The following is a 16,034-nucleotide window of genomic DNA, read 5'->3' as shown; positions in this document are numbered from 1 at the left end:
CTCAGGATCCAAATCTGAGAAGGCGGAGTGGCCCCGACAGGAGGAGGCTGGGCGGGGAATCACCTAGTGCCGCCACCCCCCCCCTTGGGGAAGCCTCGAGGGGTCTCCTGGGAGCCCCGCCACGGCACGACGGGCACTGTGGCTCCACCCGGCCGGCAGGCAGGAATTTGCCCTGCTGACCTCCCCTGGCACACTCCTGTCACTATGGCGACCAACCTGGAAACAAGCGGCCCGATTGTCCCTGCTCAGCCGGGCAGGTGAAACCCCGGCCACGTGACCGATACTGAGCCAGGTGCGGCGACGGGACACCCGCCTGCCTCCTGGTCTTAACCCCTTCCGCCCTGCCGCCGCCGGCCGCACCCCTTCGAAGGCCCCGGATTCCCAGCCAGAAGGGCGGGGACTACCGGGAGCACTGCACTAGGAGTCAAATTCCTGGGAAGGAATTCGGGTTGGGCCACGCACGTGCTCAGCGGCTGGAGCTGGGTTACTCCCCTCCCGCGGCTCCATTTTCTCAGCAGTAAAATGAGGATGACAACACCCTCCCAGTTCACAGGGACCTGGGGACGGCTGGGAGCAGGGATGCTGGGAACAAAGACTGCCAGGGCCGTCTCATGCACACTCCTTTGCCCCTCCCCCACATGACGTCACCATATCAGGGGCTCCAGAAGGCCTCCCCCCCACCAAGGGCTGGACACCGCCCCCCTCACTCCAAGAGAGAGACCCTCACAAACCAGTTAGGAGTTAGCCAGTTCCTAAACAAGCTGGGGAAGGGTGGGCAGCCCCCATTTGACCCCTCCCCAACACACCAAAACCAGAGTTCTTCCCAGGTGGCAACCTCCCCTACCCAGGCCCCACCGCTTGCTCCAAAGTGGAAACCTCAAGCTAACTGGTTTTTCTGCTTGCTCCCAGGCCCCAACCAGCCACGTGATGGGGCTTTGGCCAGGTCTCAGGAATGTCTCCAGACTGCTTCTGCCACAGACCCAGGGCTCTGAGCAGATGGTCCAGGGTCACAGGCCAGGCTCAGGTTGCCTGGCCAGACAGTAGGCTGGAGAGGAGGTGGAGCGTGGTTTAAAACCACATTTGGGGGGCGCCTGGGTGGCTCAGTGGGTTGGGCCTCTGCCTTCGGCTCGGGTCGTGATCCCGGGGTCCTGGGATCGAGCCCCGCATTGGGCTCTCTGCTTGGCGGGGAGGCTGCTTCCTCCTCTCTCTCTGCCTGCCTCTCTGCCTACTTGTGATCTCTGTCTGTCAAATAAATAAGTAAAATGTTTTAAAAAATTAAAAAAAATTAAAAAAAAAAAACCACATTTGGAATATTAACCTTCTGAATCACCAACGTTATGTCCACCCCCTGCCCCTTCATCCACCAATTCTAGAAAAACACCCTGCTTGATGTCTCCTCCAAGGATCCATCCCATGCCTTGGTCCAGCCCCCATCCAGGGCTCAGATGTGCTCATCAGTCCCCTAACGACTATTCTGGCAACAAATCTCACACCACCTGGTGTGCTTAGCGTCCCCCGTGACCTCAAAGCCCTTCTCTCATTAGAACAAAACAACTGCCAGTCCCCGGGCTGACTCAAGGTGGGAGCCATCTTATTGGGCAAGGTATTTATAACACCTTGGAGTTCAGATGCATCCTACAGGTCTTGACTCCATCAGGCCTGCCCTGAAGAAGGAGAGGCCTGGCTGGTCCAGATGTCATCTCCTGCAAGGGGCACTGACCCAGGCCCTTAGGTGGACCTTCACCTAAGCCTTCACCTAAGCCTCAGCTAGTGCCTCGAATCTCTTCACAATCATTCAGTAAAATGATTACCATTGCACTTTGCCCCAGATAAACAAAAACGTGTCTCCAGTCCGCCAGGAGCTCCCAGACTGCGGTGGACACAGAGAAAGCCAGCTTTGAGAACATGGGCTGGAAGAGATGAGGTTCAACTGGGAAAATCCGGGAAGGCTTTTGAGGAGGTGGCAGTTATCCTGGACCTCTAAAGCCGTGCAGGAGTTGGGCCATTGGCTCTCCGAAAGGCCCCCGCAGCAGCCAGCAGAGGGAGTCCTGGGGCTGGAGAGTAAAAGGCAGGTGTGCAGATGCAGTTTTCGGGTTGGGGAGTTCATAGGAAGCATGGGTGGAAGAGCCGGTAGGATGGTCAGGGTGGGTGGTGGGGGACACGGACCAAGAAAGGGGGAAAAAAAAAAAAAGAACGTCACATCAGTAATACTGGTTCTGCCGCTTGTGCAGCCATTTGCCTCAGTTTCCCCATCTGTAAAGGGCGGGCGTGGAGGGTGGTTGATGACCTCTCCAGTCGAGGACTTCAGGATGGGGAAGAGGGGCACCACCCGGCCTGCCGGGGCCCCCGGCTGGGCAGCACGGCACCCCCAAGCCGGCGCCCCGACGATGAGGGCCCCTCCGCGCCCGCCCGCGGCACTGAAGGTATGACGCCCACCCAAGGCGGTGCGTGAAGGCAGAGGAGCAGGCCAGGTGCGGGGCGGGCGCGGGCCAAGGCAGGGCCTCCTCGGCTCGCCAAGGGACCTGCCCCACCCGCGCCCAAAGCGCGCGCGCCCCAAATCCGGGACGTTGCGAGCGGCGGGGATGGGACTCCCAGGACCCTGATTCGCCACGAGGCTTCGACGCCGGAAGAGGCTGGGCGGAGCTTCGCGGGGGCGAAACCGGGGAAACATGGCGGCTCCGCCCGGGGCGTGGTCAGGGCGGTTCTCCCGCCTGCTGGCGCGGAGGCTGAGGGGATAGCGTAATGACGTAGGGGGCGGAGCTGGGGGAACAGACTGTACCCTGGGATTACGTAAGGAAACGAGGGCGAGGGCGGGGTAGTCCGTGTTAGTGGGCGGGGAAGAGGGCGGGGCTACCATCGGAACTGGGCGGGGTCCTGAGCGGAGGCAGGAGGCGGAGCGAGGGGGGACACGCGGCGGTGAGCGCCGGTAGCCTTTCCCCGGGCATGCTCCGCTGGACCCGCTCCTGGAGGCTCCCCCTTAGGGGGCTCGGCCCCTGCAGCCTCAGCTTCTGCAGGGTGCCCGTCGCACCCAGCAGCAGTGGCCGAAGCGGCGCCGAGCCGAGGTCAGTCAAGGGCGCCATGTGGGAGGCCGTCCGTCGTTCCTCCCCGGTCAGTCCGGCCGCGGCGGCCCCGCCTCCTCCGTCTGCGCCCGCCCCCGCCTCGCCCCCGCCCTCCCCGGAACCCCTTCCCCAGCCGGCTTAGATCCCTCCACCGCCCTCGCGCCTCCCTCCAGGTCGGTGCTGCTTTCCTACAAGCTTCTGGACGGAGAGGCGGCGCGCCCGGCCCTGGTGTTCCTGCACGGGCTGTTCGGCTCCAAGACCAACTTCAGCTCCATCGCCAAGGCCCTCGCCCAGCAGACCGGCCGAAGGGTGAGCTTCCGGGAGAGGCGGGGCCCCGCGGGGGCGTGGCCCGTCCCCAAGCCGGCGTGGGGAAGGGGACGGAGGCCGCAGGGCACACCGGGGCCCTAGGTGTGGACCCCGGTCCTTCTCGTGCTTGCCCCCACCCAGTCCTTCATGTGTGAGAGCTGCCGTGCGTGCTCCACGCTGAGCTCAGCCGTCCAGGGGTCCGGTGGTCAAGGGGGCCAGGGTTCCATATGCAGGAAGTAGCGCGACCTTCTGGGCTCCAGCTGGCGGAAATTCTTGGCACCTGCTTTCTCTGGGTGGTCACCCTGCCAGGCCAAACCTTCAGAGACACAGTCATGCTCCTTGGGCCTTCTCTTCTCTGGCGGAGCAGCCCCAGGTCCTCCATCGGGCCTCCTAGGTCTGAGAACTGGGCCCTCTCACCATCGGGGCCGCTTTTCCACTTCACGACCTTTCCCCCCGGGCTCTCTACGCCCCTCAGCCCGCAGGAATGCCGCGCCTTGGGCTGTCTGTGCCCGGAACATGGATGCCGGCTCTGCCCGCCCTCTCTCCACTCCGTAGGTGCTCACGGTGGATGCACGGAACCATGGTGACAGCCCCCACAGCCCAGACGTGAGCTACGAGGCCATGAGCCAGGACCTGCAGGACCTCCTGCCCCAGCTGGGCCTCGTGCCCTGCGTCCTCATTGGCCACAGCATGGGAGGCAAGACGGCCATGTTGCTGGCACTCCAGAGGGTGGGTGAGGCTTCCCCCGCATCCAGTGTGGACCCTGAGTACCCAGCGGTCGACCTGGGACTCAGCCAAGCCTTGGATGGCCAGGTTCAGGATCTGGGAACCCCGCCTGAGACTCAACCGTGCCTGCCGTAAGGCCGGTCCCAAGTGTGGTTCTCTTAAACAGCCGGAGCTGGTAGAACGCCTGATTGCTGTGGACATCAGCCCAGTGCAGACCACACCGAGCTCCAACTTCCCGACCTACATGGCCGCCATGAGGGCTGTAGACATCCCGGATGGGGTGCCCCGCTCCTCTGCCCGAAAGCTGGCCGACGAGCAGCTCAGCACTGTTATCCAAGTAACACACCCATTCCCCGGTGGTGGTGTGGGCTGGGACCTGTGAAGGTCCCAGGAGACTCCCCTCCCCCAACTACCGGACCCACCCCCTCCAGGACTTGGCAGAGCGTCAGTTCCTGCTCACCAACCTAGTGGAGGCGGATGGACGTTTCGTGTGGAGGGTGAACTTGGAAGCACTGGCCCAGCATTTGGACAAGATCATGGCTTTTCCACAACGACAAGAATCTTACCCTGGGCCAACCCTCTTCCTCCTGGGTGGAAACTCAAAATACGTGCTGTAAGTTAGTTTTAGCGGTGGTGGTGGGAAGGGTCCCAGCCTAGGGATCCTGCCTTGGGGAGGGCTTCGGTGTGGGCAGGGGGTGCCTGAGAATCCAGAAACATCCCTGGGTGTGTGGGCTCATGTGCTCTCGTCTCCCTGCTCTGTTCCGCTTCTCTGCAAAACCTCCCACTTTGACCTCTTCGGCGCGGCCTTCTCTTCGACGGACAGCCCCAGCCACGACGCTGAGATCAGGCGGCTCTTCCCACGAGCCCAGATGCAGACAGTGCCCCATGCCGGCCACTGGGTCCACGCCGACTGCCCCCAGGACTTTGTGGCTGCCATCCGAGGCTTCCTGGCCTAAGAGTGGCTGACGAGAGGAAGCAGGAAACCCCCGGCTTCCAGGCACTGTGGCCCACTCCATGTTTCTGCGCAAAAGGACTCGGGCGGGCACCGAGAGAGCGTCAGGGCACGGAGGTGGTCAGACCTCAAGCTTTAATGAATAAAGACACTGCTGCCAAGGTCCCGGGCTGAGCTCTGTCACCGCCAGCGTCCCCACCGACCCAGGGGGAACCGGACCCAGGGGACCCTCGCAGTTCGGGGGCCCAGGGGGGTGCCCAGAGTGCCCCTGGACTCTCTCCGCAGCTGACTCTCGACCCGCTGCCTCACCAGCTGCTGCATGTCCTCCTGGGGGCGGGAGAGCAGGTTCAGGGCCAACCCTGAGCCCTTTCCCTTCTCCCCATGGCTCCCTGGCCCGGCTGGCGTTCCCATACTACCTCCCAGGCCTCCACCTCCTGCCTCAGCCTCAGTTTCTCCTCCAGGACCTCCAGCAGCTGGGCCTCCACGGCGCGCAACTTGGCTTTGCATGTGTCCAGCTCGGCCTCCAGTGCCTGCTTCCTGCAGGTGGCGGGGAGAGCCACACGAGGCTTGAACCCCGTGCGTCTGCTGCGTGGCCACAGCCCCCTGCCTTGTGACAGGGTGAGCGCTTCCGTGGCTTTCCTTGCGGGAACACCTGACTTCTCACCTCCTCTCCTCTAGCAGGACGGAGCCCCGAGGGCGAACCACCCACTGCCCTCCCAACACCCCCCCACCCCCCACAAGCATCTGCCTCTCACTTGGCAATGGCTTCATCCCGCTCCTGGAGGACTTGGTCCAGCGAGGGCTCTGTCTGGGCGTCCCCCAGTGCTCCAGCCACTTGGGATTCTGGGCTCTGTTGTAGGGTGACAGAGGAGGGAGTGGGGATCTAGAGCTTGTCTAGATGAGGTGTCCTGCTTCTGGGCCCGGCTGCCCTGCCCTTGGCTCTGATGCTAATGTCAGCAGGGGAGGGGTCTGGAACTTTCTCTTCCTGCCTCCTTCCCCCATCCCATCCCCCACCGCCTCTCCTGGGCCTCTGAAAGTAATGCAGGGGGACTGGGCCACGCTGAGGGGTGGCAGCTGTGGCCCCCGCCTGACACAAGGCTAAGCAGAGGGGATGGGGCGTTTGGCCCCTCAAGGAGGAAAGAAGTTCCCACCCAAACCGCAGGAAAGAGACAAGGAGGGTTTCAGAAGGACACTTACCCCTCTAGGGCCCCAGGACAGAGAGCGTGGCCTGGTGACTGGGACTCTTGTCAGTGGGGTGGGGCAGGCGGACGACGTAGCCCTTTGCCCTCCCTTCCGGGCGAGGCACTCCCTGTCAGGCTCCGCCCCGGGCTGGCCGGCCAGCCGGGCCCCTCTCTCCCCTCCTGGATCCTGGAACCTTCCTGCGGGGCCCAGAGCTTCCTCAGGCCCTTCCTGTACCGTCACACTCGTCCGCCCCCACAAGGGGGCGCTCCACCCTCGCCGGGAGAGGAGAACCGAGGGCCAGAGCCAGGACTGTCCTGCACACGGACAGGTGGGGGTGCCCCAGCACCCCATCTCGAAAGCCTGGCACCTTGGCATCAACCACGCATATGGCCAATCTTAGCTCAGCAGGAAACAGAAGGGAAAAGGCCTAACCACTCCGGTAGACTCTTAACATCTGGGATGTCCGTTCTTCCTAGTAACATAGCTGGTCACTCCTCCAGGATCCCCAGCGTTCTGATCCTGGAGCCGGGCGGGGTCTGCTGGGGTGGGAGAGGGGTCACCTAGGTAGCCCAGGCCCCCCCCCACACTCCCCCTATTTCTCCCCACCCCACATGCTCACTGAGCACACCAGTGACGTCAAAGGTGTAAGAGAATTTGCCCCATTGAGAAGCGTCTTCAGCAAGGTATGTCCAGAGGAGTAGATCCTCAACTCTGCCTTAAACATAAATATTTCTCCCAGGCCACCCCACACTCTCCCAGGCCACCCCACCAGACATGACTCGTGGCACTGAGACATGGGTTCCTCCAACAGCCAGACCAACAGCTTCCTTGGTTGAGCCCCAGGCAAAGAGGTGACATTGAACTGTACCCCCAGACACACCTCCGTCTCTGTGTTTTGAGAGTCTGATCTGTGCGGTGATCCAGACAGGGCCCAGGGACCTGGTCTCAGGGACCTCCGAGGCCAGCAGGGACGAAGCACAGATAAAATCAGAAAAGAGTGTCAGGGGCTCCCGGAATAGTAGGAGCACGAAGGAGGTCACAGGAGGTCACACCCAGCCCATCCCAGGAAGTTCCCTTAGGAGCTCATCTACAATGAACCCTGCAGGCCAGCAGGAGTCGTTCAGGAGAAAGGCATTTCTTTCAACTTTTTATCCCGAAACAGTTTCAAAACTGCTCTTCAGTGTCCAAAAAAAATACCCTTTTAGGGTAAAAAAAAAAAAAAAAATCAAATACGGTATCAAACATTGTACCCAGTCGTCGCATCCCTCTGGTCCCCCTAGGTCTAGAACAATTTGTGGCTTTTCTTTGAATTTCGTGGCCTTGACATTTTGAAGATTACAGGGAAGTTATTTTGTAGACCATCCTCAAATTCGGGCTTATCCACGCCTTCCTTATGATTAAGCCACTGTTAACCCACTTTGGGCAGAGACATCACAGACAGGATGCTGTGTTCTCCTTTCTAATATCGTTTGGAACCATGACTGGTGGGACCAATGCTGAGCGCTTGACCACAATTAATAAGCACTGGGGAAGGGCGGTACTTAGAGACTATGACACATCCTTTCCCTTACCCCACTTTCACCCATAGGGTTCGGCAGCCGTCGATGTTTCTTGCCCGCATTAATTATTACTACAGTGGTTCGCAAATGTGGGCGCCTGGGTGGCTCCATCCATTAAGCGTCTGACTCTTGATTTTGGCTCAGGTCCTGATCTCAGGGTCCTGGGATCGAGCTCCACGTTGGGCTTGGGCTGAGTATGGAGACTGCTTAAGATTCTCTCTCTCTGGGCGCCTGAGTGGCTCAGTCATTAAGCATCTGCCTTCAGCTCAGGTCGTGATCCCGGGGTCCTGGGATCGAGTCCCGCATGGGGCTCCCTGCTTGGCGGGAGGCTTGCTTCTCCCTCTGCCACTTCCCCTGCTTGTGTTCCTTCTCTTGCTGTCTCTCTCTCTCTCTGTCAAATAAATAAATAAAATATTTAAAACAACAACCACAACACTCTTTCCCAGTGTTCATCCTATGGTTCTGGTTCTCTGGAGAACCTAACTAATAGAATTTACATATATTAAGAAAAAGTTCACTTTTAGACCTGAATTCCCATCCACCAGGCTCATCCTAGCTTTCCATATTTTACCTTCTTTCTCTGCAGTTGTCTGCAGTACATTTTGTAATTTGTTCCGTCTTCCTGGGTGCCGCTAACCCCCCAGAACAATGGTGCTCCCCCTGACGTGGATGCCTTTCTTATGGGGGCCTGGCTTCTGCGGGGACAGCCAACCCCCACCCTCAACTCCGATGCCACCCTCAGGCGTGGCCCTGGCTGCCACTGGGGTGTCAAATGTCTAAGAGCTTTATAGTCATTAAGTGAGTCATTCATTCCACAAATATTTGCTGAGCACCTACTATGTTCTAAGCGTGTTTCCAGGTGGTGGACATAAAACAGAAAGACAAAATTCCCTGACTTCAAAGAGCTCACATTTTTTTTTTAAAGATTTTGTTTATTTGATAGATTCTCTCTGGGAATCTCCCTGGGGAATCCTGGGTTCATGCCCCAGCTGCCCCTGTCCAATCTCGCTCCTCCCCTGCTTCCCCAGGATGGCTCAGCCTCAGGGCTGAGCTGGAAGATGGACAAGATGGACAAGGTGGTGCGCTGGGGTGGCGGAGGCTGGAAGTGGGAAGGAGAACTGCTGGCTGGGAGGGGGCTGGGGGGCTTACCTGTATGTGACCTTGTTTGTGGTTCCCTCCCTTAACTTCATTGTCCTCATCTGTGACATGGAACTAATGGGTCACCTCCCCGGTGGGATCCCAGGGAGGGTTAAGTAAGGTCGCTCACACAATTACCAGCACTTTGCATAGTAATGGACCAGGGTCGGACTTCCAGGAAAGGCGAGGAAGCCTGCCAGAGAGCAACAGAAAAGAAAATTCTATACGAGCTGCCTCCTCGTCCTCCTCCAGACCCCTACAGCCCCTGCACTTCCCCATCATTGTCTTGTCACTGTCAAGGTGTCTCTCCCACCAGCCTGAGGGCTTCTGGAGACAGGTGGTGACTGTCATCATCCCAACCCCGGGCACATGGGTGCTCGGTGGCCAGGACGCCAGTGAAGCAGTACTGGCCATGTCCAGCAGGTGGCAGCAGTTCCCAACCTCAGGGATTAGGTGAGCAAGAGGCCCTTGCCCAACCCTTCCAGCTTGAGGGATGGAAGCCCCAAACTGTCCCCAGGGACTTTGGAACCTCCCAAACGCCCAGCTTTTCCCTCAATGCTCCTTTATAGGAACACAGCTTATTCGCATGTGCTAACATCTCTCACTCCACAAACCCACTTTCTGTGCCGGCCTTAAGAAATACACTAGAAGTGACCTGGTTCCTTTCCTGTAGATGTCCCCATCCAATGAGGGGACAGACACCTAACACAGACCACAGCCTCACAGGACAAGAAGTGCTACAATCAGGAGAAATACAGGTCTTTGCGGGACCACACAGGAGCCCGGCCCTCATTGTTGGGCAGTCAGGGATGAATTCCTGGAGGAGGTGATGTCTGGGGACGGAGTCAAAGTCAAGGGCCAGGTGCCTGGAGAGGAGCAGGGAACAGGGAGGAGAGTGTCCCAGCCGTGGGGAACTAAGGCAAGTGCAGATTCCTAAAAGGAGCGTGTTGTGTGGGTATCGGGCATCACGGCTGTGTCAAGGGAAGGTGGCCTCCAAGAGGTGACACAGGGCTGGACCACAAAGGAACTAGAAATCTCTACTGGGGTATCAGGATCCTCTCCCTGGGGGCGATAGGGAGACCTCACTGCCCTGAACAAGTAGAGCGCAGAATGCCACAGAGAAGCCCTTTTGACTAAGATGGGGACAAGGCTTCACAGGGCATTGGTCGGGACAGACTATCCATTGATTACATGCTTTAAAACACACCTGGAAGGTTCAGTCTGTTAAGCGTCCTACTCTTTTTCTTTTTTTTTTTTTTAGATTTTATTTATTTATTTGACAGACAGAGATCACAAGTAGGCAGAGAGGCAGGCAGAGAGAGAGGAGGAAGCAGGCTCCCCGCTGAGCAGAGAGCCCGATGCGGGACTCGATCCCAGGACCCTGAGATCATGACCTGAGCCGAAGGCAGCGGCTTAACCCACTGAGCCACCCAGGCACCCTAGCATCCTACTCTTGATCTCAGCTCAAGTCTTGATCTCAGAGTCGTGAGTTCAAGCCCCGCATTGGGCTCCACACTGAGCGTGGAGCCTACTTAAAAAGAAAAAAAGAATGGGATCGAAGTGATGTGTGTTACGGGGACTGCCCTGTCCCCACAGGGAATAAACCCTGCTCTCTCCCTCTGTCCTTGTTCACACCGTTGGCCCAGAAGGCCTTTCCCCGCGTTCTCCACCTGGCCACCTCCTACTCATCCCTTAAGCCCCCATTGAAATGCCCCACCTCTGGGAAGTGGCGCCTGATCCCAGGGAGTTGGCCGCTCCAGGACCCATGTCATCTTGTGCAACAGTTTTTATTTTTTTAATTATTTATTTTATTACTTTACTTATTATTTTATTTATTTTTTATGTATTTATTTTAGTAATAAATACGTAAGCACCTACTATGTGCTTGGTGCATTCCATTCCAATGTCAGCCCTTGTTTCTTATTCCAATCTTACACACACACACACACACACACAGATGCATACACACCAGGGACTGTGGCCCCCCAACTTCATCTCCAGAATGAAGCCAGACTACTCCTGCCTCCTTAGTCTCCAGCTGGCGTGGCACATGAACTCCTCACTGACCATCTGCATGTCTCCCCGGCTATCTGGGCGGGCACTTGAAATGCTCACGGGTGTCTGGTCTGGACTCCTCCCCTGTCCCCCTGGGTCTGCTCCTCCTCCCGGAGCCAGCTCTGCCCTTACCTGCACGTGCCCAGTTATCAGCACCTGTTGCATCCAGTTCATCATCTTTCACACTGTTTTAATGTCTTTTTTAGTATTTTTTTTTTAAGTAATCTCGGCTTCCAACGTGCGGCTCGAACTCACAACCCCAAAATCAAGATCAAGAGTCACATGTCCAGGGAGCCTGGGTGACTCAGTCCTTTAAGCATCCAACTCCTGATTTTGACTCACGACATGATCTTGGGGTCATGAGATCAAGCCCCACATCGGGCTCTGGATTTAGAGGGGTATGTCTACTTGAGGATTCTCTCCCTCTCTCTCTGCCCCTCCCCCAGCCCTCTCCTCTTCTCTCTTCAGATAAATAAATAAATCTTTAAAAAAGAAAAGAAAGAAAAGTCGGGACACCTGGTTGGCTCAGTGGGTTGAGCCTCTGCCTTCAGCTCGGGTCGTGATCTCATGGTCCTGGGATCAAGCCCCGCATCGGGCTCCCTGCTCGGTGGGGAGCCTGCTTCGCCTGCTGCTCTGCCTACTTGTGATGTCTCTCTCTCTCTCTGTCAAATAAATAAATAAAATCTTTAAAAAAAAAAAAAAGTCACGCGCTCTACAGACTGAACCAGCCAGGCTCCCCTAATCGTTTTAATGTCTTACAACAAACATTCTTTACATAATTGAAATACAGTATAATAATATTAAATATGTCTCTTGAATGGCTTTGACCATTCCCTCCAGGCTGCCAGGTCAAGGTCTCTCTCCTAGACACCACTTCCAGGCTGTCCTCCACGCTGTCCTCTTCCTATGCTCCGAGAACTTCCTCGGCAGGCTGCTTTCAGCCCTAACTATTCCATGAAATCCAGATCACATGGGCAATGGGCTACTTGCCCTCCCCATTGCGGTGTCTGATGGGCAACTCAAAATTAAGAGAGCCAAACCCCAAAACCTGATCTACTCCCACACCAAACCTACCCCTCCTCTAGTTCTTCCCCACATTTGTGAGCAGTAACACCGTCTTTCCAGGTATTGGGGTCAAAGCTAGACTCCGCTCACCCTGGATTTCTCTCTTTCCTTCAGTTGGCTCTACCTTTAAAATGTATGCAGGGGGCGCCTGGGTGGCTCAGTGGGTTAAAGCCTCTGCCTTAGGCTCAGGTCATGATCTCAGGGTCCTGGGATCAAGCCCCGCATCGGGCTCTCTGCTCAGTGGGGAGCCTGCTTCCTCCTCTCTCTCTGCCTGCCTCTCTGCCTGCTTGTGATCTCTCCCTCTCTGTCAAATAAATAAAATCTTAAAAAAAAAATGTATGCAGAATACGACCGCCTGTCACCACCATCACTGCCGCTGTCACCTTTGTCCCGGCAGGACTGCGATGGCATCCCTGCTTCCTCCCCAAAGCCCTTCACCGTCTACAGATGTAGATTTAAGACCATTCAATTGATGATTTTTGACAGTATGACGGTGCAAAAGTGAGATGCCTTCAGTAGAAACCACATCCTGAATTCCGAATCTGGATCTCTTCCCAGGCTGGCGATACGAGGCACGATCCTCTCTCGTGATGCTGGGTCGCGGCACCAGCAGCAATCACGAGAGTGAGGCGGACCCCTGTGCTGCCAGCCCTCCACGCGCCCAGACAGCCATTCTGCTTCTCACCCCCTGGCCAGCGTTCAGCACATCACTTCATTATGACATAAGCTCTGTGCAGGATGATTCTGCCCAACTGCAGGCTAGTGTAAGTGTACTCAGCACATTCACAGACAGCTCGGCTCAGCGCTGGTGCTCGGTCGGTTAGGCGTTAGGACGTGCATTTTCCTCTTAGGATATTTTCAATTCACGGTGGGTTTATCGGGACGTAACCCCCGCTGTAAGTGGAGGAAGGACCTGATTTCTCCACCCAGCAAACAGGGCGATTCTGTTAAAGTCCCAGATGGATCTTGGCTCGGCTCACGTCCCCTTATCTGTGTCTGTGGCTTGCATCCCAGTCAGAGTAAAAGCCGAAGGAAGAGGTCCGGACCTCACCTCCTTTAAGGTCTTCCTTGCCCGCTAGGCTCCAGGCATCCACGCCTCCTTGCTGTTTCTCCGACAGGCGAGGCGTGCTCCCTGCTCATGGTTTGCGCTTGATGTTGCCTCTTCCCAGAATGCTCTCCCCCCAGAGACCTACATGACTCACTCTCTCCCCTCCTTCAGATGTTTGCTCAAATGCCACCTTCTCATGGTGCCTGGCTGGACCAGTTGGTGGGGTGTACGGCTCTTGATCTCTAGGTTGTGAATTCAAGCCCCACTTTGGGAATAGAGATTCCTTAAAAAGCAAAGCAAACAAACAAACAAAAAAACCACACACACACACACACACACACACACACACACACACAAAACAAAACCTTAAAAAAAGAATGCCACCTTTTCAGCAAAGCCTCCTGGACTATCAAATTGCAAATTGAAAACCCCTGCGTGCCTGGCAGGCTCAGGTGGTTGATTGCTGACTCTTGATCTTTTTTTTAAGATTTTATTTATTTATTTGACACAGAGAGAGATGATCACAAGCAGGCCGAGAGGCAGGCAGAGAGAGAGAGGGGGAAGCATGCTCCCTGCTTAGCAGAGAGCCTGATGCGGGGCTCAATCCCAGGACCCTGAGATCATGACCTGAGTTGAAGGCAGAGGCTTTAACCCACTGAGCCACCCAGGTGCCCGCAGACTCTTGATTTCGGCTCAGGTCATGATATCAGAGTTCTGGGATCGAGTTCCGCATCGGGCTCCCTGCTCACTGGGGAGTCCGCTCAAGGATTGTCTCTCTCCCTCCCTCTACTCTCCCCCCTGCTCCCATGCACTCTCTCTCTCTCTCTCTCTCAAATAAATAAATAAATATTTAAAAATAAAATAAAATGAAATGAGAAACCCACCTCAAACCCCACACCCCCTTCCTCCCGACTTTGTCTTCCCCATAGCATGTTTTCCCGAGCAAGGATGCTATTTACTCTCTCTTTCCTTTCCTAGACGTGGACTCCACGAGGACAAGGACTTTTGTCTCTCTTGCTTTCTGCCACATCTCCAACATCTAGAATAGGCAGTGCACAGTAGATGCTCAGTTAACTTTTTTTTTTTTTTAAGTGGGCTCTGCTGGGCATGGAACCCCACGCAGGGCTTGAACTCACCACCCTGAGATTAAGACCTGAGCTGAGATCAAGAGTTGGATGCTTAACCAACCGAGCCCCCCAGGTGCCCTAGCTCTGCTGATTTTTGACTCCCCCTACTCATTTGACTCATGGAAGTCTGATCCTTGATTCCTTCCTCCTTGTCTGCACAAGGAGGAAAGTTCCAAAAAAAACTTCAGCATTCAAGGAAGGCCTCCTTCACGGGCTTCATCTTTTACCCATGCAGAGCCGTGGCCCACAGCAAGGTCGGAGGTTCTGCAAACACTCCTGGCCTCACCCCAGTGTCTGGGCACACTCCTTCTGTCTTCCTGCTGCAATCCCCGCCTCCAGGAAGCCACCCCAAATCCCTCAACTACTGAAACCGTGTCTGTCTCTCCTACTAGATTACATCTTAAGTGCAAAACAGCGGCTCGAGCATGGTTTCCTCAGTCATGTTTGAGAACTGGATGAAGGCTTGAATGAGGGCAAAACCGCTAACAGAAGAGCGGAGTGAAGGGTACACATCTAGTCTTTAGTCATTGTTCACGCTACATTTAATATGGACATTAGTAAGCGATGCTTGGTGTGACCCTGGGGCCCTGTGAGGGCATGAGCTATGTCTCCCCATCCTGCCCAGACACTGGGCTCTGGGGGTGCACCCATGACCCACCCCACCATTTGCCCTGCACACAGGAAAGCACTCTGGATCACCACGGATTCCCTGTAACCCTGGGCAAGTCCCTCCAGTAGGTGAGTCCTGGTTTTGCATCACCAGTGCTTACTCTGTGGGATGCTCAAGGTTAAGGTCTGGACAGCTGGGAAGGGCGTGGCTGCCTCTGATGCCAGGCTGCATCTAAGCGAGTCAGTCTCTGGCCGGATTTCCAGGGAAGGAGAGATGGCTGGAACAGTGTCTCTAGCCTGTCTACCAGCCAGCAAACCTGTGCCCACAGTCTGGGAGAAGCGCCAAGCTCAGACACACTGGGCAGCGGGAGGCTGGCCCAGCTCCAGAACGACACCTTGGCAGCCCTGGGGAAAGGAAGAGGGAGTGCTTGGCTTGAGGTCAAGAGGGTCCGGGCCAGGGCACAGAGGGGACAGCTGGGGGAGGGGGGGTGTTATATGGCTGCTATATAACAAGCTGCTGGCAGGGATTAGAAAAGGAGCATCTGTTCCTGACTAGCCCCCACCCACCGCCCCTCTACACACTGCTAAGATCTTTCCATTAGCGCTACGGTGAGCTGGGCCCCAGGCTGAGCTGCCCCCAGCCGTGGAGAGACACAGGATCTCAGGCCTGGGGCTGGGACTCAAGGAGGGTCCCTGCATCCTGCTGTGAGTGGAAACTAAAGGAAAAAGGTGGTCACCCAGCATCACCAGGGATGATGATCCGTACCAGGGATAGGAGAAACCCCGGGGAAAGAGGGGCCAGAGCCTGAGTCGGGACGAGGTGTTGGAGGGAAAGGGAGAAGGGTGGGGGCTCAGCGGATGAAACTCTGGAGCAGGGTTTTGGGGGCAAGTGCCAGAGGTTCCAAGGAAATCGAGGGGTTTCCGACCTCCAGCAAACCCCCAGGAATGGGAGGAGCTCTGGGGGCGAAGATCCAGGGTCCAGACGAGGGCGGAGCTGCTGGGCGGCTGAGCGCAGAGAGGGAGCGGGGGCTCGGGGGGCCCCATGCCTGGCAGGGATCACGCGGCGTGGGGCACGCGGGGGCACGGGGCGCACGGGGTCCCCGGGCTCCCACCCCGCGGCTGGCGCCGGGGGCCGGCGGGGCGGGGCGGGGGGGGGGGCGGGGGGGGGCCGGGCTGGGGGCTGGGCCGGGGTCCCGGGGGCCGGGGCGG

The 16,034-nt window shown here is 57.0% G+C and overlaps 2 protein-coding genes across 3 annotated transcripts; one reads left to right on the top strand and one right to left on the bottom strand.

Annotated features, from left to right (window-relative positions):
• Positions 1–2,885: 2,885 nt before the first annotated feature.
• ABHD11 (abhydrolase domain containing 11) lies at positions 2,886–5,206 on the top strand. Of its 2 annotated transcripts, none has more exons than XM_044233162.1 (6): positions 2,886–3,062; positions 3,233–3,368; positions 3,921–4,094; positions 4,258–4,428; positions 4,523–4,704; positions 4,915–5,206. In XM_044233162.1, the coding sequence occupies exons 1-6, from the start codon at positions 2,944–2,946 to the stop codon at positions 5,045–5,047; spliced, it is 915 nt and encodes a 304-aa protein (XP_044089097.1). In that variant the 5' UTR covers positions 2,886–2,943; the 3' UTR covers positions 5,048–5,206. The 2 variants fall into 2 exon arrangements, with proteins under 2 accessions (XP_044089097.1, XP_044089098.1); XM_044233163.1 differs by having other exon boundaries at positions 3,921–4,062; positions 4,915–5,026.
• Positions 5,148–6,632, bottom strand: LOC122895631. Its single transcript, XM_044233164.1, has 4 exons — positions 6,241–6,632; positions 5,799–5,893; positions 5,460–5,580; positions 5,148–5,370 (listed from the first exon to the last, which is right to left on the bottom strand). The coding sequence occupies exons 1-4, from the start codon at positions 6,598–6,600 to the stop codon at positions 5,224–5,226; spliced, it is 723 nt and encodes a 240-aa protein (XP_044089099.1). The 5' UTR covers positions 6,601–6,632; the 3' UTR covers positions 5,148–5,223.
• Positions 6,633–16,034: the final 9,402 nt, after the last annotated feature.

Source organism: Neovison vison, chromosome 14 (assembly GCF_020171115.1).
Source record: "Neovison vison isolate M4711 chromosome 14, ASM_NN_V1, whole genome shotgun sequence".
Taxonomy (NCBI): domain Eukaryota; kingdom Metazoa; phylum Chordata; class Mammalia; order Carnivora; family Mustelidae; genus Neogale; species Neogale vison.
The sequence above is the reverse complement of the archived record's forward strand: the minus strand, read 5'-3'. Positions and strand labels throughout refer to the sequence as shown.

Excerpts from the sequence above, each read along its gene's own strand:
- ABHD11 (XM_044233162.1), top strand. The coding sequence starts at position 2,944 with ATGCTCCGCTGGACCCGCTCCTGGAGGCTCCCCCTTAGGGGGCTCGGC. Across the intron at positions 3,369-3,920 it reads CCCAGCAGACCGGCCGAAGG|GTGCTCACGGTGGATGCACG; the intron begins GTGAGCTTCCGG and ends TCCACTCCGTAG. Across the intron at positions 4,705-4,914 it reads GGAAACTCAAAATACGTGCT|CCCCAGCCACGACGCTGAGA; the intron begins GTAAGTTAGTTT and ends TTCGACGGACAG.
- LOC122895631 (XM_044233164.1), bottom strand. The coding sequence starts at position 6,600 with ATGCCAAGGTGCCAGGCTTTCGAGATGGGGTGCTGGGGCACCCCCACC. Across the intron at positions 5,581-5,798 it reads CGGGATGAAGCCATTGCCAA|GAAGCAGGCACTGGAGGCCG; the intron begins GTGAGAGGCAGA and ends CGCCACCTGCAG. Across the intron at positions 5,371-5,459 it reads AGGAGGTGGAGGCCTGGGAG|GAGGACATGCAGCAGCTGGT; the intron begins GTAGTATGGGAA and ends TCCCGCCCCCAG.